Below are 26,463 nucleotides of genomic sequence, written 5' to 3' on the forward strand. Positions count from 1 at the left end.
CCTACTAATGCAAAGAATCCTGCTTAAAGAGTGGTAAAGAAATTCACAGGGGAGATGATTCTGCAAGAATAACAAGAAGGTTACTAAAGAAGACATAGCTGAAAGCCATCACATCAGTGGCAGGGTCTGTATGCACCCTGGCCACCCAGAGAAGGATGAAAGGATACTGGATTACATGCACATTACACCTCATGTTATACTCCTTAATTACTCCCAAGTTATCCCTCTTTTCTCACTTCTTTCCCCTTTGTCTGCTTTCTCTACTTCTCCCCAAGTCTCCCATGTCCCCATTCATTATGCGAGTAATAGCTACAAAGAATGCAGCAATTCTCTAACTGAAGACAAGCCCCCAATAATTCAAGGAGACCTTCCTAGGCGTAGTTGGGCAAGGAGAATTACAATAGAATCCATTCCCACATGCTTATTCTATATGAATGGTTTTCTAAGTTAGATTTGTCCACCACTGAACATCTAGTACAGCCAGAATTTTCTCCCTCTTCAGAATCAACTTGTCCCACCTTGACCTACAGGATCTCATCTATATTTTCCCGATACAACACTGTGACATTATCATGATCCAGGAAAGGGAGTCAAAATTTTCAAAAAGTAAAATGTCAAAAGCATATGGGGTCCTAATCACTTAGTCCACATGAGAGCTCGGGTTAAAATCAACATGGAGACAAGAGGCCCTTGGAGGTACTGGCATGCAGTGGTTCAGCCACTGTGGAAACACATTCTGACCAGTCCTCAGTCAAATATACAGTTGCCATGTATAACCAGCAAGTCTAGTATAGGTACATATCCAAGAGAATTGAAAACATATGTTTACACAAAAATGTATCCTCAAATGTCAAAGTAGCATTATTCATAATAGCCAAAAAGTGGAAATATCCCTAATATGCATCAGCTGATGAAAAGATAAACAAAACACAGTATATATTTGCAATGAAATATTATTCACCCATTAAAAAGAGTGAAGGCAGAACACAGAGAATTTTTAGAGTAGTAAAAATATCTAACTGGTATCTTAACAATGAATATATGTCATTACACGTCTCTCAAAAGCCATAGAATGTATGACACCAAGAGTGAACCCTAAGATAAATTATGGACCTTGAGAGACTATGATGTGTCAATGTAGGTTCATCTTTGGTTAAAAAAAAAAATTTTTAAAGTACCACTCTGGTGAGTGACGTTGATAATAGGGGATGCTATGTACATGGGGGAAAGGGAGTATATGGGAAATCTCTGTACTTAACTCCCAATTTTTTTATAAACCTAAATGCTCTAAAAAAATATTAAGTTTTTTAAAAATAAGGAATAACTAACTAACTTGTGCTCCAATATGGATAAACCTTGAAAACATTATGATACATGAAAGAAGTCATTCACAAAAGACCAAATATCATATGATTCCTTTTATAGCAAATGTTTACAACAAGCAAATCCTTAGAGTCAAACAGTAGATTAGTGGTCGTCAGGTGATGGGGAGTAGGGGGAACAAAGAGTGACTGCCAAGAGGTGTGGGGTATCATTTGGAGGTGATGGAAATATTCTGGAATGAGATAGTGGCAATGGTTGCGTAACAATAAATGTACTAAAAACCACTAAACAGTATACTTTAAAATGCTGATGTTTACATATGTGAATTTTATTTCCAACAAAATCTGCAAAAATAATGACAAAGAAAAGTTATCAGACTCACTGTTTGTGTGGGTCATGAATCCAGGAACTGCTAAGCTAGGTTCTTCTAGCCCAGGACATCCCATGAGGCTGCAGCTGAGATGCCATGAGAGCTACAGTCATTAGAAGTGACTGGAGCTGGAAGATCTGCTTCCAAGCTGGTGCTGTCACAGGCTGGCAAGATGGTGCTGGGAGGTCCTGGGAGGCCTCAGTTTCTTCCCACATGAGCCTCTTCAGAGGTCACTGGAATGTCCTCATGACTGTGAATGACTTTCCTAGAATGAGAGAGGGACAATGTTGCTACCTCAAGCAAATGACAAAATGTTGCAGAAAAGTTGTGTCTCCTATAGGCTGAGGATCACAGGAACTAATGTCTGCCTCACACAAGTAAATTCTAGAGGCTGGGACTAAACTGTCCCTGGCAGAAAGAACAACAAAATGGCAGCCTGAGATGAAACTACACTGCCCACAAATGCAGAGAAATTTGTGTTTCCAGGGAACATATGTGGATCCCACAAAAGACAGTGGCCGGAAACTATCATAAAAGGAAAAGCAGCAGGGGAGGGGCACCCAGGGGAAAAGAAGGATCCCAACACAGGGGTGGGTCACAAAAGCCAAGGGACTGACTGAGAGTCTAAGTAGCTATTCAGAGGGAAAACACTGGATGTGGCTGAGACTGAAATCTGAGGTCCCTTAAGGAACCTGCCAATGTCCCTGGGACAGTCACACAGGGATTTTCTCCATATCAGAGCCCCAGATCAGACTGTAAATTTGTCAACCATGAGAGGGTGCACCCTTCCCCCACAATCCTGACACTAAGCCCCATTATATATCCAAAACAGTGTGTGGTCAAATTTACATGTAGACATTTATGTTACCAAGGACTAGTATCTGAGTGCCCTTGGACTTTCAGCTTGATAATAGCAGGACTTTATTTTCTTGGACTCCAAAATCACTGGAGATGGTGACTGTAGCCATGAAATTAAAAGATGCTTGCTCCTTGGAAGAAAAGCTATGACCAATCTAGACAGCATTATAAAGCAGGGACATTACTTTGCCAACAAAGGTCCATCCAGTCAAAGCTGTGGTTTTTCCAGGAGTCATGTATGGATGTGAGAGTTGGACTATAAAGAAAGCTGAGTGCTGAAGAATTGATGCTTTTGAACTGTGGTGTTGGAGAAGACTCTTGAGAGTCCCTTGGACTGCAAGGAGATCAAACCAGTTCATCCTAAAGGAAATCAGTCCTGACTACTCATTGGAAGGACTGATGTTGAAGCTGAAACTCCAATACTTTGGCCACCTGATACAAAGAACTGACTCATCTGAAAAGACCCTGAGGCTGAGAAAGATTGAAGGTGGGAGGAGAAGGGGACAACAGAGGATGAGATGGTTGGATAGCATCACCAATTCAATGGACATGAGTTTGAACAAGCTCTGGGAGTTGGTGATGGATAGGGAAGCCTGGCATGCTGCAGTCCATGAGGTCGCAAAGAGTCGGACATGACTGAGCGACTGAACTGAACTGAATAGCAGGACATGTCTCCTTTGTTACTGCTTTCTCCTAACAACAGTGTCTGGCACAAAGTGGGTGCTCAAAAAGAATTCCTGATCCCTATTTCACACCATATATAAAAATTAACTCAAAGAGGATCAAATACATAAATGTAAAAGCTGTAACTATAATAAAACAGGAAAAAACATGGATTTATATCTTTACGACCTTGAATTAGGCAACAGCTTCTTAAATATGATGCCAAAATAAAAGCAAGGAAAAAATATAAAGTAGATTTCATCAAAAGTAAAACCTTTTGCATCAAAAGACACTATCAAGTAAGTGAGAAGAAAATCCAGAGAATGGGAGAAAATATTTGTAAATCATACATCTGATAAGGGTTCAGTATCCAGGTTATATAAAGAATCCTTACAACTCAACAAGAGAAAGAAAATACAGCCCAATTATAAAATGAACAAGAGATTTAAATAGACATTTCTCCAAAGGTGATATACATGAAAAGATGTTCAACATCATTAATCAAAACCATGGTACAATACCACTTCACATTGACTAAGATGACTATGACCAAAAAAGGAACCAGAGTATTGAAGAAGATGTGGGAAAATTGGACCCCTCATACACTGCTGGTGTAAATGTAAAATAGGATGGCTGCTGTGGAAAACACTTTGGCAGATCCTCAAAATGTTAAACATAAAGTTATATCGCCCAGCAACTCCAGTCTTAGATACCCAAGAGAACTGAAAACATAAGTTCACATAAAAACTTGTACATGAATGTTCATAGCATCATTATTCATTTTAGTCTAAAAGTATCAACAATCTGAATATCAATTTGTGAGTGGGCAAACAAAATAGGTATAACCATACAATGTAATATTATTCAGCCATAAAAAGGAAGAGTATAATACATGCTAAAACATGAATGAACCTAGAAACTATTAAGCTGAAGTGAAAGAAGCCAGATACAAAAGGACAAATATTGTATCATTCTACTTTTATGAGGTATCCAGAGTAGTCCCATTCAGAGATAGAAAATAGAATGGTGGTTTCCAGGAGCTGAGGGGAGGGTAGAATGAGGAGTTACTTCTTAATGGGTACAGTTTCAGTTCAGGAAGATGAAAAATCCTGGAGAAGATGGTGGTGATGAGTACACACCAGTGTAACTGTACTTAATGTCACTGTGAAGGAGGAAACAGAACAGGCCCTGTCTTGAAAGCAGGACTCCATCTTGGGCCAGACTGTGGACTTTGAGCTATACGCCCAGTCTCTATGGAAATGACAAACCAACAGGAAAACCAGGCCCACACCTAGACTCTCCACTGCCTAAAAGAATACCCTAATTATCTGAGGAACCGAATAGAATCATACATTCTATTATGCTTATTGGGGGATGACCTATTGATAATTGTCCACTGTTAACTACCTAGGCTTAAGGCATATGAATCATGGGTTAACTTTGATTGTATCTTTCTTTTTCCTTTGTTCAGACTAGTTTCAGGGAACCTTATACACTTAAGAGTATATAAGGTTTTCACAAAAACTGTCAGGGTCCTTGGCTAAGACAAGACTCTGCCTTGGACCCACCAGTGTAATAATAAACTGCACTCCACTATCTGCATTGTCCTTCTGAGTGAGTTTGTTTCCCGGAACACGTGGCTACAACAACTGAACTATATATACACTTAAAAAGGTTAAAACAGTATTATGCTATGTATATTTCATCACAAGAAAAAAAGAATAAAGTATCAATACATGCTACAACAGAGATGAACCGTACAAACATACTTAAATGAAAGAAGCCAGACACAAAAGAACACATGCAAGATTCCATTTATATGAAATGTCCAGAATAGGCAAATCCACACAGAGAGAAAATAGATTAGTCATAGCCAGGACCTAGGGGGAAGGGAGAAATTAACCACTAACAGGAATGAGGTTTCTTTTTCAGGGTGATGGTGTTGTAGCCACGCATTCAGGGAAACAAACTCACTCAGAAGGACAATGCAGATAGTGGAGTGCAGTTTATTACACCGGCAGGCCCAAGGCAGAGTCTCCTCTTAGCCAAGGACCCCGACCAGTATTTGTGAAAATCTTTTATACCCCATGTGCACATGTCTGAACCCACCACTCCAAATTCCTTGAGACTTACATAAACCAAGGAAAACACAATCCCAGTAACCCCATCATTCACGTGCTATGTGCTCATGTGCTCAAACAATTAGCCAATAATCAATAAGCCCGAGGTTACACTCCAATAGATACAGAAAAATTTATGGCCTGTCTGAAGGAAGGGGTGATTAGTGTATGTTTCCTTTAAGCGATGAGTAACCTAGATACGATCTTCAAGGTTCCCCTGTCTGGAGGGGGTCTTATCCTTCTGTTGTTTTTTCCCATAAGCACTAAACACAGAGTTCAGAGTCCATTGGAAAGGTGGCCGAGCATGATCAGCATGAACAGGCCTAAGATGGAGTCCAGGCCCTATGAATTCCTTCTTCAATGGAAATGTTTTCGAATTAAATAGTGGTGAGCACAAAGTACAACACTGTGACAATACTAACAACCACTGAATTTATTTTGCATTTTTAAAGGATAAATTATATGTTTACTGAATTTTATCTCAAAACAATTTTTGAACAGTAAGTCTTCCCCCAGGCTGAGGAATGTAAATCCAAGACAGAACTATCCGTTTTATGACCTTGACTCAGAAGTCATAAAGCATTCCTCCTTGTATGCATTAGAAGTGAGTCCCTTAAAAAACAAAGTGAGTCACTAAACAAATATTATATAGTAATGCATGTATATGGAATCTAGAAAAATGGTACTGATGAATCTATCCAAACCTATCTGCAGTGCAGGAGTAGACACAGAAAGAACAAACTTGTGGACATAGGCGGGGGGGCGGGGGTGAGGGAGGAGAGGGTGGGATGAACTGAGAGTGTAACATTGACATATATACACTACCACGTGTAAAATAGCTAGCTAGATAGTGGGAAGCTGCTGTGTGATATGGGGTGCTCAACTCAGCGCTCTGTGATGACCTAGAAGTGTGGGACGGAGGGAATGGGGTGGGACGCTCAAGAGGGAGGGGACATAGGTATACTCACAGCTGATTCACAGTGTTGTGCAGCAGAAACCAACACAACATTGTAAAGCAATTATCCTCCAATTAAAAACAAATGTTTCTGAGATTAAAAAAAAGAAAGAAAGAAATGAGCCCTTAAGTCTGACTGATGTTCCAAGTCAGGTTTTACACTTATATCATGAAACTCATATCATTTCAGTTTCACAACATGGGGAAGGTATTAACAACTCCCATCTACAGATGAAACTCAGGCTCCCCAAGGTTAAGTTCATTTCCCCAGACCACAAGGCCAACAGGTGGCAAAGCTCAGATTGGAACCTAAATACAGCTAAGTCCACAACTTGTGCTCTTAACCTCCATCAGTGGTGGTTCTTAACCAAACACATCATTTGTGAGACCATACACGGTTGAGAACCAGCCCCCTCAACATCACTTAAAGCAGCAGTCCTCAACCTTTTTGGCACCAGGGACCAGTTTTGTGGAAGATAATTTTTCCATAGACCAGGTGTTGGGGGATGGTTTCAAAATGATTCAAGCACATTACATTTATTGTTCACTTTATTTCTGTTACTACTACATCAGCTCCACCTCAGATTATCAGGCATTAGATTCCCAAGGTCCGGGACCCCTGATTTAAATGGTCATTTCTGGGGCTTGGTCTGTACACTCAAATGTCTTTAAGCTCACCAGGTGTTTCTCTATACACAGACCCACCTCATTGTCTGATGGTTTTGTATTATTAACACGGACAGCTGATGTCAGCTGGATGGTGAGCGCCTTGGGGCAGGGCCCCACCCCAAGGCCCCACCCCAAGCCTCCTTGTGACTGCCACTCTGACAGCACAATGCCTACCCGCAGGTGGCAGGTCATCATTGGACAGAAGGATTCAGAGCAACTGCCACCCAGAATGTCAGCTACCAGGGGGTTCCAGTGAGGGGAGCACAGTTTGTGGCTGGGAGCTGGCCTACCTGGCCACTCTTGCCAGTGGCCAGGAGGTTCACTGGGGCCCCCTTTGGTGGGTAGCCCTTGTTGCCAACTTGGGCACCTCAGCTCAGGCCATAACAGAGGTGTCAGGAAATAACACTATCCCCAAGCTTTCTCTCCCAGTTCCTAAATTAAGAGAGTCAGCTAAGGCTGTGTGGCTGTTTGTCCAACAGTCAGCATGGATCACCGAAGCCGACCTCGGGGCATTGGTCTGAGCCGAGTCCCTGGAACTCAGCCCCGAATTCCCCGGGCCTCAGTCCCCTTCCATGTGGAACAGGAGGCCAGAGGAGAAGATGAATGGGAGGTTCGAGAGCTACCTCGTCCGAGAACGCCTACTCCTATCAACAGGCCACTGCAAAGTGAAGAAATGACAGACTACGTTATGGGTAAGGACATGCTCCCCCATAACTCCCTCTACCACCCTCAGAAAAAGAGAGGTGACTTCCTCCTTTCCCCACAGGAAACAGGTCAGGAAACAAAAAGCAGAGCATATAATGGGTGGGACTGGGGAGAGGGATGAGTTTGTTTCCTATTTGCCTCAAAAGGTTATCTGGAGGGGTACAATATGTGAAAGCAACCTTAAACTATGACAGGCTATCAGGAACATTAGATGCTCTTTACAAAATCAAATGTATACAATAGCAAATGCTCAGCTGCACCAGGTGCCTTGGGAATCCACGTAGATTTTGACCCCAGGAAGCCGACAGTCTGGGGAAACAGAAACTGCTGGATGGCTTTTGTGGGATTCAGAAAGATGACAAGAGCTCACAGGAAAATAGAAGGGAGACATAAAAGCTACCGATGGCTTACCTCTTTCTAGTGTGCGCACTGTGTGTCTCCCCTCAGTTCTCATCTGCCATCTTAGCTAACAGGTGAGTGATGGGGTTACTTGTCAGAAGATGGAACAATACCATGCCTGGGAGAAAGAGTTTTGTGGGAACTTAGCAAGTCTTGATTTTAAAAGAGTAATACACACCTTGAGACAGTCTCAAATCACCAAAATGTGACTTTTCTGCTTGAGCTTCTTCTTTCCCACTGAAAGATAATAATTGAACTCAAGATACTGCTTTTCAGGTTAGACCTTTCTTCTCCAAATTCTGCCAGGACTTAAAAGGGCTTACAACTGGAGTCATGGTGCCAATTCACCCAGCTCACTGTGGGAAAAGGAGAATATGTATCTGTTGTGAACTGAAAGTTGCTCAGTTGTGTCTGACTCTTTGCGACCCCATGGACTATACAGTCCATGGAATTCTCCAGGCCAGAATACTGGAGTGGGTAGCCTTTCCCTTCTCCAGGGGATCTTCCCAACCCAGGGATCGAACTCAGGTCTGCCACCTTGCAGGCGGATTCTATACCAGCTGAGCCACCAGGGAAGCCCTAAGTATCAGTTAGAGGTATAAAATCAGCTTCCCAGTTGGCTCAGTGATAAAGAATCTGCCTGCCAATGCAGGAGACATGGGTCCTATCCCTAGGTCGGGAATATTCCCTGGAGGAGGAAACGGCAGCCCATTCCAATATTCTTGCCTGGGACAAGAATTCTGTCCATGGACAGAGGAGCCTAGCAGGTGACAGCCCATAGGGTCACAAAGAGTCTGACACAACTGTGCAACTGAGCACATGGGCGCGCACGCACACACACCCCCCCACACACACACCCCCCCACACACACACACACAGAAGCATAAAATTTCAGAGGCAGAAAGGTTACTTTGGGGAGGGGTGACGGATGGTAGTGAGGCTCCTGTAGGAGAGATGTGCGCGGAAGAATAAGAGGATCTTAAACAGTGCTGACCAGTCACCTGCAATGGCGGGAGCACAGTCTCCCTCAAAGCTCTGTGGAAGAGATGGGCCTGGAAAGATGAGGAGCACCTAAAACACTGCTGAGGGCGAACAGGAATGGCTGGGAGAAGGGAGGGTGGTCTAGTAGGGCAGGAGACCCGCTGTGGCCATAGGGCTTTGCTGTGCGGCTTCGCTGTGCGGCTTCGCTGAGCACCCTGGGCTTGCCCACAGGGCGCAGGCGCAAATGCCTCCAGGAGAGGGGGGAGAGTCGCAGGAGGGGCTGACAGACTGTAGGGGCCAAAGGCCTTCAGCACCTAGCCCATTGCTCTTTCAAGGTCCTATAATGGGCAGAACTAGTTTGGAAAGGGTTGTCACAGGGAGTAAGGATATAAAATGTGAAAGCAACTTAAAACTGACTGGCAGTTGGGAATATTAGGTGTTATTCACAAAATCAAAGTTTACAATGGCAAATGCCCACCTTGTGCCAGGTGCCTTGGGAAACAAAGCTGAATTCCACATCGATTTTGATCCCAGGGAGCTGACAATCTAACAGAGGAAAGAAAAACTGTCGGATGGCTTCTGTGAGATTCAGAAAGATGACAAGAGCTCGCAGGAGGCTAGAAGGGACCCCGGGGCGGGGGGGGGGGGGGGCGGGGGAGAGCAAAGAGTGCAGAAGACTCCTGTAAAATGATGGGGTAATTGTCAAGACGATGGAACTATACTGCGCTGGAAGAAAGTTTGGTTTTCTGGGAACTTTTCAAGTTAAAAAATAAGACACCTTTGAGGCAGGCTTAAGTCACCAAACTGCCTGTTTGCCTTGCCTGCTGGAGAAGAGTAAATGGTTAGGCCTTTCTTCTCCAAGTTTTCCCAGGATTTACAAACTTACAAGGGCTTCAACTAGGGATGGAGGTGAGGGGAGTCGTGGGGTTGTTGGCAGATCACTTCGAGGAAAAAAACAGTACCTGTTAGAAGTATAAAGTGCAAGCCATTCAGAGATAAGTTCGTTTCACTTTTGGGGGGCGTGGGGAATGGTGTGCAGTGGTGAGGCTTTGTGGAAGAGACGAGCGTAAAAGGATGTCTAAAGACGTGTGAGAGAGAGCGCGTGAGACCAGTAACGGCCGCTGTCGCTTCTCAGAGTTGGGCAAAGCGCCCTGCCTGGGCCCGCCCCAGGGCGCATGCGCAAACGCCCGCAAGGGGATGAGTGGGCGGGGCTGGCGACCACGTGGCCAGGCCGGCTCCCGGAGAGCCCGGGAAGAGGGCGACAGGGGGAGCGGAGGGGCGGGGGAGTGAGGAGGCGGGGCTGGTCTCGCGAGGCCGCGCTTGGGCTCGAGCGAGCGTTGAGCGCGCGGTTGTAGCTGCCTGGCGGCGGGAGAAGTAGCGTTCGAGCCAAGGAACGTGCGACTACGCTCGCGTGGTCATGGAGGCGCCGCTGCCGCCGCCGCTACCCGCGACGACTCTGGCCCCTGGCCGGAGCCGAAAGCTCCTGCTGCTGCCTCTGCTGTTGGTCTTGCTGCGGGCCGAAGCTGTGCGGGGCTTGGAGAAGGAGGAGAGGCCCCGAACCCGCGAAGAGGAGTGCCACTTCTACGCGGGTGGCCAAGTGTACCCGGGAGAGGTGTCCCGGGTTTCGGTCGCCGAACACTCCCTGCACCTCAGCAAAGCCAAAAGTAGGTGGTGCCCCACCATGGCGGGGTGACCGGTGACACCCGGAGGTGGGGAGGGCCAGGGGACACGTGTACCCTGGTTACGGTGGCTACCCGGGGGCCTGGCTTGGGCGGCACCTCCTGGGCTACCTCCGGTCCCTAAGGGGGAGCTTGGTTCTCCTGGGGAGTGGGGGGATGGAGGGGGTTCCAGAGTTGTGAAGAAAGGGGTGGGTTCCACTGATCAGATTTTGGAGGAAGTAGTGGTTACCCCAAAAGCCGCAGATGAGGGAGAGGGTGGCCCTGGTCCTGGGCTTGCAGGCGACGAGGATGCTGTGCAAACTAGAACACTTCCTCAAACATCGCGAAGTGCCTGCAGCGCATCGCGTCTGTTTTCAAGTACGATTTCGGAGAATAATGCGCTGATAAGTTGAATAACGATTCACAGAAAGTTTGGATAAACAGAAAAGTGGCTGAACAACGTTTAGCTCAGGAGAGCAAACGTTTCATTTTGTTGTTGTTGCATCTTACAAAGAAAACTATTAAAAGCCACCTTCCCAGAGACCTTTAGCGTTAATGGGCATCCTTTGTGTTTCTCAGAAATGAAGAGCTTGTTACAGGGTGTATTTTGGAGGCTCTTTGTAGGGAAATGCGGAAAAGGAGGTTAGAAGTAATGCATTTGGGTTGATGATAAACCTCGTGGCAAATTTGTGTCCTGCCAGTTTGGCTTTTGATTATTTGCATTTCTGTCCAGTGTACACAACTAATGGCCACTTTCAGAAAAGACACGTCAGACTAAGTGGATACTGAGAAAATTGTGGCCTGCTGCATCTGGATGTTAAGATCAGCCAAAAAGTGGGTAGGGGCTAAAGGATAAAGAGTGTCCCTTGCTTGCTTTTAAATAACCTGCTTTTCCTACTGACCATCTGGCATTCTGAAGATGTGTATTTGGCTTTTGTGGTCCAGTTACAGCATGTTCCTTGCCTATGTTCAGTGAAAAAAAGCAATGCTTCACAGTTATGAATCCCCAGTGTTAAATGGAATGTTGATATGCCTTAGGATGGAGTGGGAGTGATAAATGAGAAAAACTATTTTGGCTCCTCAAACATCTGCAGTTCTTTCCTACTGCAAGTTATCTTTAGGTTTTTGTTTTTTAAAAAGCTAATGTTGCACTTTCAAGATCATATTTCCAAGTCTCATTGCTTTTACTTGCCTCCGAAGATATTTTGAAATATGGCAGCCAGTTAAGTGTTTACTGGCATTACATATATTTCCCATAACATGCCATCCAAGTCTGCTCATGGAAGCTAATGGTAGTAATAAGATTTCCCTCTACCAGCAGACCTTTTCAAATTTTAGGTATTTGCTACATTTCTCTCATGTGTAGGCTCATCTAGAATTACAGGAGCCAAGGACCTTCACTCAAAACAGAATATTATGGAGCTATTAAGTTCATACTTTCAGATAATTTTTAGTAACATGAAAAATTATTCATGATCTAATGCTTCCTTTTTTCACAAGTGGGATGCAACAAGATCCAAATTTGTGTTTAAAAAGACTAGGAGGAAGGACATCAAAATGTTAACAGTAGTTAAACAGATGGGTTATGGGCAAAGGGAATTTAAATATACTTTATACTCCTCTCCTTTTGCTTTGTTAATTATGATTTGAATTTGGGACAATTTTTGGGTTTTGTTTTTTGGGGGGTTTTAGGTAAGAACGTTCTTTATTTTTTTTCTTTTTCTTTTAATTGGAGGCTAATTACAATATTGTGGTAGTTTTGCCATACATTCACATGAATCAGCCATGGGTGTACATGTGTTCCCCATCCTGACATGCGAGTGGTTGCTTTGAGAATTCCATTTATAGATCTTAGCAAACTGCATTCTCTGCTCTATAAACTGATGACAGTTTTTTTAACTAACACTGCAGTTCGTAAATCAAGAACCCAAAATTTCCCTCCCAAAAAAAGAAAAAGAAAGCCATATCTAGGTAGAGTCAAGGATATGAAGGCATGCCTTTCCACCACCTTGCCAAGATTGTTACCATTTAACAAACTTTTACCAATTTGTTAAGCCTAATAATGATAATAAAGCATTCCATCAATGTCTATGAAAAGAACTCAAAAATTAAGATTTTCAGAGCAAAATTTTTCAGTTTTATTGGTTTTCCCAATATGCTAAAATCACTATGGACTATGATTGTAACACATTGTTACAACTATAACGTCACACTTGAGTAGTATTTTTAAATAATATATATAAAGCATATATAGTTCCATATCCTGCTATCTAATTCTCCCTCCTAGCCTTTACCTAATCAGATCAGGATGTTTTTGTGAGGTAGGCTGCTGGCTCAAGATAAGTAATCACCTGTTCTACATTAACTTCACAGAGAAATTAAGTGTGTCTCTGTTTTCAGAGTTATCAAAAATGCTGGCTACTATACAAAGTATAATAAATGCTATTATAAGCCTTACTTTCTAGGAACCTTAGTCAAACTTGGAAGCAAGTATTGACGTTAATGTATGTAATGGTTCTGAAAGTTTAAGTGCTATCTAAATGTGTTAACAGAATATCAAGGTACATTATTATCAAAGCATGTGCTAGACTTCCAATCATACCCTGACAAGACAGCAGCATGAACTATTCAATTTCCATTAGGTCACTTGTGCAAGAGGGTCTCTTTCAAAGCCTGGAAAATAATCCTATGGTCTAGGATTTTACCCTTCTGTCCTGACATATTTGCAGATTTTCTATTCCTTGAATGTAGCAGCAGGTCCTCCATGTATACTCAAGAAACTGAACAAACACTTAAATTAATACATCTGGAAGACTGCCATTAGAGAACGGAAAATCTAATTATTTGAAATGTGGCAAGCTGATTAACCTGGAGGAACTATAGTGAAGTATCCCGTAGGGTTTAGTGCAGGGATAGAACGTAGGGGGTCTGTGAGCATGAATAGGAAAAAGAATCTTTATTTTCACTAATCTCCAGCTGGAGTATAGCAGTTCTTTCCATTATGAACATCAGCAACAAACCACCTTAGCCTCAGCAGTACTCATTTGTAGTTGTCGCCAAGAAGAATCACATATATTTCATACCATTATTATGGATGCTGCAGGTATCCTGAAACATTTACACTCATCACAATCTTGAGTTGTTACTAGATCACTGCCAGGTCTTGGAGGTTTAAAGTGTTAAGAAAAAGGACACAAATATTAATATATCACCAGTTTTTTTTTTATAGTTTTGATGATTGCATTTCAATGTAATTTATTTCCTTTGAAATTCTAAATATGCTAAATATTTTACGCATTTAGTAACACTGCAGAAGTCCATCTGCATCACCAGACTGCTAAAAGAGGTCCAAAGATTCCCTCCGAAGCCTTGGTTTTTAGTGATGTCCTAAAGATGTCCTGTCATCCCACCAACCTTCCCATCGTTTAAGAACATCATATGCTTTTCTTTCTTAGTTTCCAAGCCAGCACCTTATTGGGAAGGAACAGCTGTGATAAATGGCGAATTTAAGGAGCTCAAGTTAACTGATTATCGTGGGAAGTACCTGGTTTTTTTCTTCTACCCACTTGATTTGTAAGTAATCCATATCATAGCAGCTAGTAATACCTCAGTCATTATTAATCTTTGCTCAGGAGCATCATATAGTTAGAAATTTCTTAGCACTTGTTCGTAAAGGGCAACCTGAGATGAGTTTTTTTCAAGAAGGTAACATCTTGAATATATTTCAGAATCATAACCCATTGACCCCAATGTTGTATACTTATATATGTGTGATTGTGTTAACATAATGTAATCATTAGACAAAAGCCACAGTTATATTCATTAAACTCACTAAGGCAAGAAAATGGATTGAGAATATTTTAGAAAGCATTTAAATAGCAAGACTTAGGCCACAAATCTCTTTCTCTGTTGATATGAATATTTATAAGGCTTTTTATCTGGTGATACCATTTAACTTTGGCTTTATTATTTTTGTTCTTTGTTGCATGTTACTTTCCTGTGATTTGAACATTTTCATGAAAATATTGGATATGTTTAAGGAATAACACCTATTAACATAAATATGATTATGGAGGGGGTTCTCTCTAACTCTGACCACACTTTTATAGGTAGAAAGTTGACTCAAAGTAAAGATTCTTCGAGTTTTAGTCACACTGAGGATTTAATTTTGAATTTTTCAAATTCCATGCAAATGAAAAGAATACCAAAGAGAGTTAGCAAAACTTTGATCTTTTCTGTTTGAATATGTTTTTTGGTTACAAAAGGTAAACAGATTATTCTGTCTGTGCCACTGTATACTAAGTTCCTTTCTCCATTAGGAGTAATCTAGAACTATGTAAATATATTTTAAATTTGTAGGGAGGATATACTTAAGCTTGTATCTTTATTCCTATAGACCGGGGGCAGCAAACTTCTTCTGTACAGGGCCAGATAGTAAAAATTTTAGTCTTGAAGTGATCTTCATTGCAACTACTCAACTTTGCCATTATAGCACAAAATAGCCACAGACAATAATAAAGGGGTCTTGTACTCCCTTGAAAGTTTATTTGCAAAAACAAGATACGCTAGATTTTGGCCTGTGGGCTGAAGTTTGCTGACTCCTACTCTAATCCAAATAGAATTCTGATAAAAACGTGTACATTGAGACTGAAACAAACCATGACTCTGCATAATATGTAATCTTTTAAATTAGTAAGAACTTCCTTCTTTCTAATCAATTTGTACTATGGCTTGACTAACTAAAATGTGTACTATAACTTAACTTCTAATAGAAACCCGAAGTAGACATTTTAATGTATATAAAATGATAGGCCTTCTAAATTCATGTTGCTGTAAAACCAAAAAGCAGCACACATATTAAATATATATGATGCTAATCGTGAATTTTGAAATTAGCCTAACATAGCAGACAAATAAGCTATTTCTCCAGTATTACTTAAAACTCCCTAATGAACAAGGCATATCTAATTAGAGCATGATGTTAGCAATGGTCTTCTGGAGCAAGGAGCTAAGAGAGCTTCTGCTGTATGCATGTAATGCCAGCCAAACTGGACCTGGTTAGAGAAAGAAGAATCCTGGAACATTTGCCACAGTCTGCAAGGAAGAAAATCAGAATTGTAACCCTTCGGATTTCTGCCAAAATTTTTATGTTGGGCCAGTAAGAGAAGGAAATGGCAACCCACTCCAGTATTCTTGCCTAGAGAATCCCACGCACAGAAGAGCCTGGTGGGCTACAATCCATGGGGTCACAAAGAGTCGGACATAACTGAGCAACTAACACACACACAGTATATCTCTAGGTAACATTTCTTGGGATAACAGAAAGGAGGACAAGGGCCAATCATTCTTACCTTTTGGAAAATATTAAAAGTTCATTTTATAGGTCAGATTTCCAAAGACATAATCTGGATTAGAACTGTCTTCTTGCATATGGCAGTCCTCTACTCAAACAACTGAAACATTTGAAAAGCCTGTATTGGACTGTGGTAGGAACCTGTCCCCTACGTCTATGTTTTTCAAACTTTCTTGACCATGACACACAGCACGGAGTCCATTTTTCATTGCTGCCCTATACACTTACACATACATACAAGGTAACAGTCAGTCTGTATGCACCAATATAAAGTTTATCAAGACATAATTGAGAACTCTATATTTTTTAATTAAATAATATTTGATCCAATGACCATTTCTTAGACTACTCCATTTTGAGAAGGTTCATATATAAAATTGTTCTTAATGTGCATTTTTATATACCAAAGTATTTATAAAAACAAAATCATTTGAAACTAAGTATATGTGTATTTTGAGAATAATGATTTTTTTTTAAATTTCAGCACTTTTGTGTGTCCAACTGAAATCATCGCCTTTGGTGATAGAATTGACGAATTCAGATCAATCAACACTGAAGTGGTAGCATGCTCTGTTGATTCACAGTTCACCCATTTGGCCTGGTCAGTATCTTAAACTTAACATTTATAGGGAAAGAACAGACATACTCTTAAATTATGGGCAGACAACTCTTAACATGACAGGAATATAGTTATTTATCAGACAGTTCAGGAATAAATTTATCTGAGAGCTACTAGTTCAATGAAAGTACAGTAAAAATTTTTAAAGATTTTATAGAACATTTCAAATTTTGGAAAAAGTTAAATTCAAAAGATAGATATAGGGACTTCCCTGGCAGTCCAGTGGTGAAAAATTCACCTTCCAGTGCAGAGGGTGCCAGTTCATTCTCTGGCCAGGGAGCTAAGACTCCACATGCCTCACAGCCAAAAACCCAAAACATAAACAACAGAAATGATATTGTAACAAATTCAATAAAGATTTTTAAAATGGTCAGTACCAAATAATTATTTTTTAGAAGATGTAATATCTATAGCAAAAACCACTGAATTCTATGATTATTATGATAAATTAGATAACCTTAATCTGGAGAAATAAATTTTTTTATATTTACTTTATAAGAAGCAATGATTAAATAATTTTTAATTCACTAAACATGAAAAGATGTTCCACCTAATTGCAAAAAATTTGACAGTGAAATGACAAGAGATGCCATGCACATGTTTGTGTACATATGCAGGGAGTGTGGACTATTTTAATGTATGCTGTTTACTTAACCCTGAAAGGTACATTTTCTGTTAACAGGATTAATACTCCTCGAAGACAAGGAGGACTTGGGTCAATAAGTATTCCACTTCTTGCGGATTTGAACCATCAGATCTCAAAGGACTATGGCGTATATCTGGAAGACTCAGGCCACACTCTCAGGTACCTTTCAGTAGTTGTACATGATGACAAATACAAATATATTTGTAATCCTACTTGAAATGGAATTAGAAGATACAAGGTTTGATCAAGAAATATTTGTTCTACTTGCAAAAATGTTGTAGATAACATTAAAAATAATTGGTGAGTGCCTGACAAACTATATGAGTGTCAAAGACTGTTAGAACTGGAAAATTCTAGAGGTCTTCAGCCCTGTCATTTTACATAAAAACAGATTCAGCATTCCAAGAACTTAGCCAAAGTGACTATAGTTAATTGCAGAACTCAGACATGAACCTAGGTCCCCAAACTTTCTGTCCATTTCTTTCTCTTTTCCAAACTGACTCGAGTAATAGTTTTCCTAAATACAAGTATCATAGTATTTAGCCAACCTGTGCCTCTGGAGTAGGAAAAATTAAGGATATATTTTACTTAACAGCTCTCATTGAGTTACTTGAGCTAACAATTGCTGATGTAATTCTTAGAAAAAAGGGCAGCTTCAGCTTGAAATACTTGTAATTTTCTTATAATCATATTGATTTACTTTGCAGTGCTAATAGTTCATTTAATGTTTTATGTAAAGGTGTCAGTATTTTATAATCTTGTGTTTTTTTAGAACCGCTTTATTGAGATATAATTTACATACCATACAACTCACCCATCTAAAGTATACAATTTAGTATTTTTTAGTATTTCACAGTTGTACAACCATCACCACAATCAATGTTACAACATTTTTATTGCTCCAAAAAGAAATACCATACCCATTAGCAGTTACTCTCCATTTTACCCAGTCCCCCTCCCCTAGCCCTATACAACCACTAATCTACTTTATGTCTTAATAGTTGCCTATTCTGGACATTTCATATAGATGGAATCCTATGGTATCTGCTCTTTTATGACTAGCCTCTTTCACTTACCGTAATATTTTCAAGGTTCATCCATATTGAATCAATTTATCCTTGCCAAGTTTCTTTTTGTTTTGTATTTGTCAAGTCTATAATTGTTTCTGCCTAGCGATTATTATTAACTCCCAAAGAATAAATATGCTACTAAATACCGAGGCACTTTTCAAATTGACAATTCTTTGAACATTTACTGTTGCTGTTGCTAAGTCGCTTCAGTCGTGTCAGAGTCTGTGCGACCCCATAGACGGCAGCCCACCAGGCTCCCCTGTCCCTGGGATTCTCCAGGCAAGAGTACTGGAATGGGTTGCCATTGCCTTCTCCGAACAAACTAAGTAAACTATCTAATATCAGCAAGCACAGCAAATGTCTTAGTCTCAGTCTATCAAAGAAGCAGCATACAAAATCAAAAGAGAAAACAGAAGCAACAGTTTGCTACCAAAGAACAGACAGACTTTCTTTTTATGTGGAGTGTGTGGCTATGATGAGTGTTATGGAGGCAAGGTCAAAATTTCCAATCAGCCTCGCTTACTTCAAAACAGACTTGATCACCTATTATGAGGATTTTCAATTGTGAAAGTAGTACGTGAAAGAACACAAATATGAATAGTAATTAACAATTTTATCTAAGTTTGACCAAGTTGATCTGGTCTAAAGAGACTGAGCCCTAGTAGGTTCAGAGGTTGCGTTACTCATTCAAAAAAAAAAATTTAAAGTATTGTAGAATAAGGCTTTGCTATACAGTTTCATCATTTACAGTACAGTCCTAAATCTAGTACACGTGAAGATTCAACTGATAATACTACAGTACATTTCAAAGACAAAAACAAAATTTTAATGCTACCGTTTAACAGTGATAATCCCAAAATACATAGTAGATAGGTGTGGGTATAGGGGTGTGTGCATGTACATACCAGTCAAGGAGGTAGGTAGTATGTTTTTGGTTCTGTATAACATCCTTCTGTTTGAGCGGTACAGGGATTCACATTAACTAATATTTGTTTTAACTGAGAACAAATGTCCTCATCTTTCCCATTCTTCTTTTTTACAGAGGTCTCTTCATTATTGATGACAAGGGAATCCTAAGACAGATTACTCTGAATGACCTTCCCGTGGGTAGATCTGTGGATGAGACACTACGTTTGGTTCAGGCATTCCAGTACACTGACAAACACGGAGAAGGTGCCCTTTCCTTCTGTCATAGCCTTTGGATCTTTTAGTTTGAGAGAGAGTAGCATAATATGGTTTCTTACCTTAAAAGTAATTTTGATGTTTCCAGAGTCTTCCAATTGTTTTCAAATTATTAGATCTTTTAAGCAAATCAAATTTTAATTATTAATATGAAAGTGCTTTTAACAAAATATCACTAATATATTCTACCTACTGAATAGGATAGAAAAACTGTTATTTTCATAGTCCTTTTGGATAATCTCAGAAAAGTTTCTGCTACTGTAATTTTTCCTATTATGTTTCTGTTAACTTAAAATGTGCCAGCCAATCTGGCCATATCTAGTAATGCAGGTTTTATTTGCATGTTTTACATTATTTAGCTTTTTTCTTCAAGGTAATTCAGAAATCTTTGAGGTTATTCACTAACACGTTAGTGATCTATTAGTTCACCCTTTCACTCCAAGTTTTTGCAGTAGCCAAATGGTAAACATCAGATTCTTCTTAAAATAGAACATATGTTACATATTCCTTTCAAAAGTATAACTCAGTGCCTGGGTCAGGGTGCTGAAACAGTGAACCATGGCATCAGAACCAAATACTGCAGGGCACAGAAGGTAAGCTTAAGGGGATGTACATTTGAGGAATTTTGCTGTACCCAGACCTTTCGATTCACCAGATTCCCAAACTTTCCAGCTTTACTAGAGGAACACTCAATTTGATTTCTTCTGTTATAAATGTAACTAAACATGACTGAGAAAACTGAAAAATAGCTGTCTGCTGATAAGCTCCAGGACTAAAATTTCTTGTTGCAAGCCAGTAAGCTAACAGAAGTCAAGTGTTCAGTGGCCTAGAAATGTTCTCATTAATATAGGTTCTATTTTTGGTATCATTTGGAAAAGGAAAAGCTGAGAGTTGCTAGAGAGAATTGAACAGTTTTTAAACTGTCTTTTGCCAATTTTTGTTCCTTTCAGTCTGCCCTGCTGGTTGGAAACCTGGTAGTGAAACAGTAAGTCAAGTTCATTTTTCTGTTAAGGGGATGGCTGGGGCCGAAAAGAAGAAGCCAACCCTGGGATAATCTCTGTTTGTAACAGACCTGCCTTGATTTTGTAAATGAAGTAAACATTGCTAGGCAGAACTCCTAAAAGAATTACAGGCATTCTTTGGACTGTAGGGAGAGTACCTGAAACTGGGAAAGCAGAATATGGGACTTGATGCTCTGGATTTTAAAGCCAAGTATTCAGAGAATTATATCATTTAAAAAGCAGAAGGAGGGAAGCAGTGGAGACTTGTTAAATTCAGGGCAAAGAGAATGGTCACAAAATTTTTTCAGTGTATATATTAAAAGCTTTAGAGAAAATCTGGCTTAACTGACAATGAAGCTAATGATTCTCTCCTTGTCATATGAAGGAAGACAAGACTGAAACACATTCTTTCATTTAGGAGGCTATATAGAGTGTTTGTTTTACTTTGCAGTTTGAGATTAAAAGGTTACACCCTAGACTGCCAAAAAATCCATTTGAGTTCTCTGCCCCCTTTTCAGGTTGTAGCATACCATCACTTCATCAGCAGATTATTTCACTAATGCATTAACATCTGTAGCCATGCTCCCTTAATGTGTTTGATTTAATTAGATCAAACCTGAAGATGCCGTGAAAGCTTGGTGGCCAAGAGAAGAGTTATAAGTAAGTTTGGGAGTGCTTGAGTACAGATGTTAATTCAGTAGCAGATCACCTGCCTTCTAAAATAGCTGAGATTAAAATTAGCAGGTAGGACAAATCCAGTTTTTCCTAAATATATATAATTTGGTACAGGAAAATAATCTTTACCTTCTTGAGTCAAGAGATGGACAACTATTATCAGACTACTGATGATGTATGTTGTCTTCTTCAACAGATAATCCCAGATCCAGCCGGAAAACTGAAGTATTTCGATAAACTGAACTGAAAATACTTCCTCAGGTCACAGTGCTTGAAACTTCTCAATAAAACTCACTGTGTGTTACCACATTGTGTTACAGTAGTAGTTTCTCGAATAATAGAAAAATCCATGTCAGGAACCAAAGATACTTAGTGTCATTAGACACTGATGCCAAATTCTCTATCTTTCCAAAACATGAAATGTCAGATTGACTCAAACTAGTAACAGGAATACTAACTGACATTTATGGAGTACATGCCATGTGCCAGGCGTTGTTAGGAGTATAGGTGCATTTTTTTCCACTCAACTCTCATAGTAACTCTTTGAGTTCTTTATTTCACAGATGAGGAAGCAGCTTGCAGAATCAGTCTTTGAACCCAGATAGGCTAATTCTAGTTTCGGGGCTCTTTACGTTCCTCTGTGGCTCACCTCTGGGGGCAGCAGGAAAGAATAGGTTGTGAGCAGAGTCACCTTCCACTGCATCTGGTAGAAACAGTGGACTCCAGACTCTACTCTGTACCCAGCATAAAGCCGTTTGGTTCTCTCTTTTATCTAAATTTACATTTTCAGCTTGTACCAAAATTATAAGTAAGAAATATTTGTATTTAGTTTACAATGGGAGTTCCCTGGTGGCCTGGTGGTTAGAATTCCAGCCTTTCCCTGGCATGGCCCGAGTTCTGTCTCTGGTTGGGAAACTGACATCCTGCAAGCTGCACAGCGTGGCCAAAAACAAAAAAAGACATACAGTTTAAAACAAAAGTTGAATCTCTAAATATAATGTAACCAGCTATTCACAAATGACCACATATAAAGCTGAACTCCGCCAGTGCTACTTCATCACCTGAATATAGCAATGACTTTTTTTGTAGCTTTTTTTGGGGGGGGGTTCCTCCAGGCTCTCAAGCAAGGAGCAGAGTTTAAAATTATATTTCTTCACTTGTTTACTTTTTTATAGTAAGTTTAAGTTTTAGGGGCCATTGTCATTTAAAGAATATTGTATCTGGGTCTTCAAATCAAAATTAAACAAGAATGAAGCTGTTTCTATACCTAAAGGATATATGTGTACACTGACTTTGTTTTTTTTAATAGAAACGAAATTATTTTCTATATTTAGCCTATCATAAGGAATTGATCTACATGTTAAGTATGTAATTTGAACTATGGTTGATTTACAAGTGTCACAACTTTTTAGAAAACATAACCCCTAATACATGTTAAACACCATTCACAAAGCCCAGATGTGTCATTGGGCCTGCGGTTTGTGTAGAGATGGAAAAGGCAGGGCAATCCATTTCTCTTGGATGGACAATTTACTGTTACAATAAGGGAAGCACAGGAGACCTATTCCCAAACATGCAACTTCATAATCTACAGCCAGTGGTTCTCAACTGGGCACAATCTTCCCAGAGCACAGATTGATGTCTGGAGATGTATTTAGTTGTCAACTATGAGAGTGCTACTGGCATCAAGTGGGTAGATTCAAGGATGCTGCTACACATCCCACAGTGCACACGACATCATCTGGTCCAAGATGTCAATAGTAGCCAAGAAACCATTCTCTAGGGACAGTTGCCAACAGATTAAGGAAAGGAGACCAGTAAGTTTAGCTACCTATGCAGCAGGCGAATAGACCATGCCATGACAGTAGAAGATTATCCAAAATAATAGGTCAAGAGGTAGCCCAAAGTTTCTATGAAACACTAGGCAAAGTCTTCACACACACATACATACACCATATGGGCTTCCCAGGTTGCGCTAGTGGTAAAGAACCCACCTGCCAATGCAGGAGATGCAGGTTCAATCCCTGAGTCAGAAGATCCCCTGGGAAAGGGCATGGCAACCCACTCCAGTATTCTTGCCTGTAGAATCCCACAGACCGAGGAACCTGGTGGTTCACAGTCCATGGAGTCACAAAGTCAGACACGACTGAAGCAACTTAGCACACATGCAAGCACATACGTCATCTAGGGCTTCCCAGGTGGCGCAGTGGTCAAGAATCCACCTGTAATGCGGGAGACCCAGGTTTGATCCCTGGGTTGGAAAGATCCCCTGAAGAAGGAAATGGCTACCCACTCCAGTATTCTTGCCTGGAGGATTCCATGGACCGAGGAACCTGGCAGGCTACAGTCCGTGGAGGTCTCAAAAGAGTCAGACACAACTGAGCAATTAACACTTTCACTTTTTTCATACACCACATATATGAACATTATATATATATATATATATATGAATAACATCTGTAATTCCCTGCTTCTCCCTCAAATCTCTGATCTTCTGTTGGCTATTCCCCAGTTGAGCCTAGCCAGTGTTCTGACCTCTGAAGTGCTCATGGTGGCCTGCCCTTTCAGCAATTTCTTAGTCCCCAGAAGCTCATGCAAGGAATCATTCCTCATTCCGATCATTTCTTCCATATCCAAGGATACATCTAATCCAACATAGTAAAACTTGGCATCTGTCAGTAGACTTCCAGGTTCTATATTTTGTTCTTAAATATATTAACCACTTTTATTAATGATATTTTTGTACCTTACCCTCCCCATGTGATGTTATGGAATGCATTCTTGTACTTTGTTACCTATGAATTATGTCACTAAAATATTTCTGAATACAGGTATCAACATGAATGTGAAGAAACATATACTGCACACAAATAGCTCCATAAAGGTCTCCATGCCAGTCATGGTGGGGGTGTATAAATACTATGTTTGTATGTATACATACATATACATACGCATATACATACATATGCATACACATATGCATATACATACATACACACTTCTATAAAATCATTAAATTTTTTACTTAGCCTTTAAAAGGAAATAAAATATTTATCATAGTAGTATAGTAAAATACTATGTATTTAGTCCAAGATAGCAAAGCAACCTTTTTTTTTAACATATCTCTGGAAAATTTAATTTGGACCATATTTTCTTTTGCTGAAAACATCAAATATTTCCATACATTTTGGGTTCTACAACTTACAAAGGGGCAGTGGGTTTCCTGCAGTTACATACTGTACCCAACTTTCTATAGAAAGATCAGATGTTTTCTAACTTGCTTTTAATATTGTCTTTAAAAGTGCTGCAAAGCAACTTTTAAGAGTTCCACTGTTAACATAATTTGTGCATAATATTGTACACTTAGGTAAATTCCTTAAAAAACTCTTTTAAAGATTCACCATACTGAGGCTTAAGCCTATAATTTTTTAAATTAACAAGTTAAAAAACCAAGTCAAATATCCAAATTCACCTAAATCATGCATCCATTCACATGGAAATTATTTATGACCTGCATACACACAAGGTACTTTGCTACATAATATGAATAAAAAGATATGGCACAATTCCTTCCCTCAAGAAGCCGTTTCCCAAATAAGCATGTAAAAAATCAATCAGTGAATAAATCAGTGAAAAAGCAGAATAAATGCTAAAAATGCTGACACTTGTGTTGGCTCCAAGGCCAACATGAACAACAAGGGAAGATAGGGATGAGAGAAGGCATCACAGAGGAGGGGAAGTGTAAGCCCATTTCCTCTTCCTCCACTGAAAGCGGAATCCACTGCCAGTATACTGTCCTTATTTTAAAAGGCAGTACATGTGACCCAACCTCGGGATACTAAGCAGTGGCTGGTCTCATGATCATCCTCTCTCATGACTGGCTAGAATTACAGGTCGAGTGTGTGGACAAGGATAAACGAAGGTAAGAACTGAATCTTCAGACTTGGGTTTAACTTCAAGCTCTGGCCATTTGTACAGCTCAGCCAGGACATCAGAAAAACGATTCACAAGTTCTCTATCAAAGGGAGTTACGTTGAACTGTAACCCAAAGGCCACGAGATGGCGCCCAGCACACCAAAAGCCCCCCTTGTCCCGAGGTTTCCGCCCAAGCTCCCCACCCCACCCCCTTTCGGGATAAACTATTCAGAGCAACAACTAACCCAAACGATTTTCGGTTTTCGGAAGGCTTTTGTCTTTTACTTGGCCGGCAGCACAGCATGTGGGATCGTTTCCTAACAGGGATCAAAGCACCCCCTACACTGAAAGTGTGAAGTCTGAACCACTGGACCACCAGGGAAGTCCTCGATTTTTGTTTTTTAACTAGTCTAAGGAAAAAAAAGAGTATCCCTGTGACTCAGACAGTAAAGAATCCGCCTCCAATGCAGGAGACAGAGGTTTGATCCCTGAGTCAGGAAGATCCCCTGGAGAACGGAATGGCACCCTACTCCAGTACTCTTGCCTGGAAAATCCCATGGATGGAGGAGCCTGCTGGGCTGCAGTCCATGGGGTCACTAAGAGTCAGACATGACTGAGCGACTTCACTTTCACTTTTCTCTCATGCATTGGAGAAGGAAAGGGCAACCCACTCCAGTGTTCTTGCCTGGAGAATCCCCCGGACGGGGGAGCCTGGTGGGCTGCCATCTATGGGGTCTCACACAGTCGGACACTACTGAAGCAACTTAGCACCAGCAGCAGCAGCCAGTATTCTTGCCTGGAGAATTCCATGGACAGAGAAGCCTAGCAGGCTACAGTCCATGGGATAGCAAACAGTTGGACATGACTAAGTGACTAGCACACACAAGGAAAAAAAAAAAGGAAAAAAAAAACTTAAAATTCAGACCAATTCAAAACTACAACTCAAGGAAGCATCTTAATCTGTACTGAGTATCCCTCCCATCAATGACCATGACCCAGTTAGAAGTACATTTTACACCATGACCTAGCACAACCATGCGTGTGTGTGCACCATGCACATATATAGCAAGTTTCATATGAAGTTACTATGTGTGACGCAGCCTTTTACTTTTGTAATGTTGGCTACAACCCACTAAATTACATGACCTATTAATGGGTCACTTTTTTAACAAATGTATATATATATAATATAGATCAAACCAGTCAATCCTAAAGGAAATCAGTCCTGGATATTCATTGGAAGGGCTGATGGTGAAGCTGAAACTCCAATACTTTGGCCACCTGATGCAAAGAACTGACTC

The 26,463-nt window shown here is 40.5% G+C and overlaps 1 protein-coding gene across 2 annotated transcripts; it reads left to right on the forward strand.

Annotated features, from left to right (window-relative positions):
* The first annotated feature begins 10,365 nt into the window (after nucleotides 1-10,365).
* On the forward strand, nucleotides 10,366-21,554 carry PRDX4 (peroxiredoxin 4). Of its 2 annotated transcripts, XM_027963038.3 has the most exons (8): nucleotides 10,366-10,707; nucleotides 14,157-14,274; nucleotides 16,539-16,655; nucleotides 17,356-17,478; nucleotides 19,432-19,562; nucleotides 20,522-20,556; nucleotides 21,182-21,232; nucleotides 21,444-21,554. In XM_027963038.3, exons 1-7 carry the CDS (start codon nucleotides 10,461-10,463, stop codon nucleotides 21,230-21,232), a joined length of 822 nt encoding a protein of 273 aa, XP_027818839.1. In that variant the 5' UTR covers nucleotides 10,366-10,460; the 3' UTR covers nucleotides 21,444-21,554. The 2 variants fall into 2 exon arrangements, with proteins under 2 accessions (XP_027818839.1, XP_027818838.1); XM_027963037.3 differs by lacking the exon at nucleotides 21,182-21,232.
* The last annotated feature ends 4,909 nt before the right edge of the window (nucleotides 21,555-26,463 follow it).

This window comes from Ovis aries, chromosome X (genome assembly GCF_016772045.2).
Source record: "Ovis aries strain OAR_USU_Benz2616 breed Rambouillet chromosome X, ARS-UI_Ramb_v3.0, whole genome shotgun sequence".
Classification (NCBI taxonomy): Eukaryota; Metazoa; Chordata; class Mammalia; order Artiodactyla; family Bovidae; genus Ovis; species Ovis aries.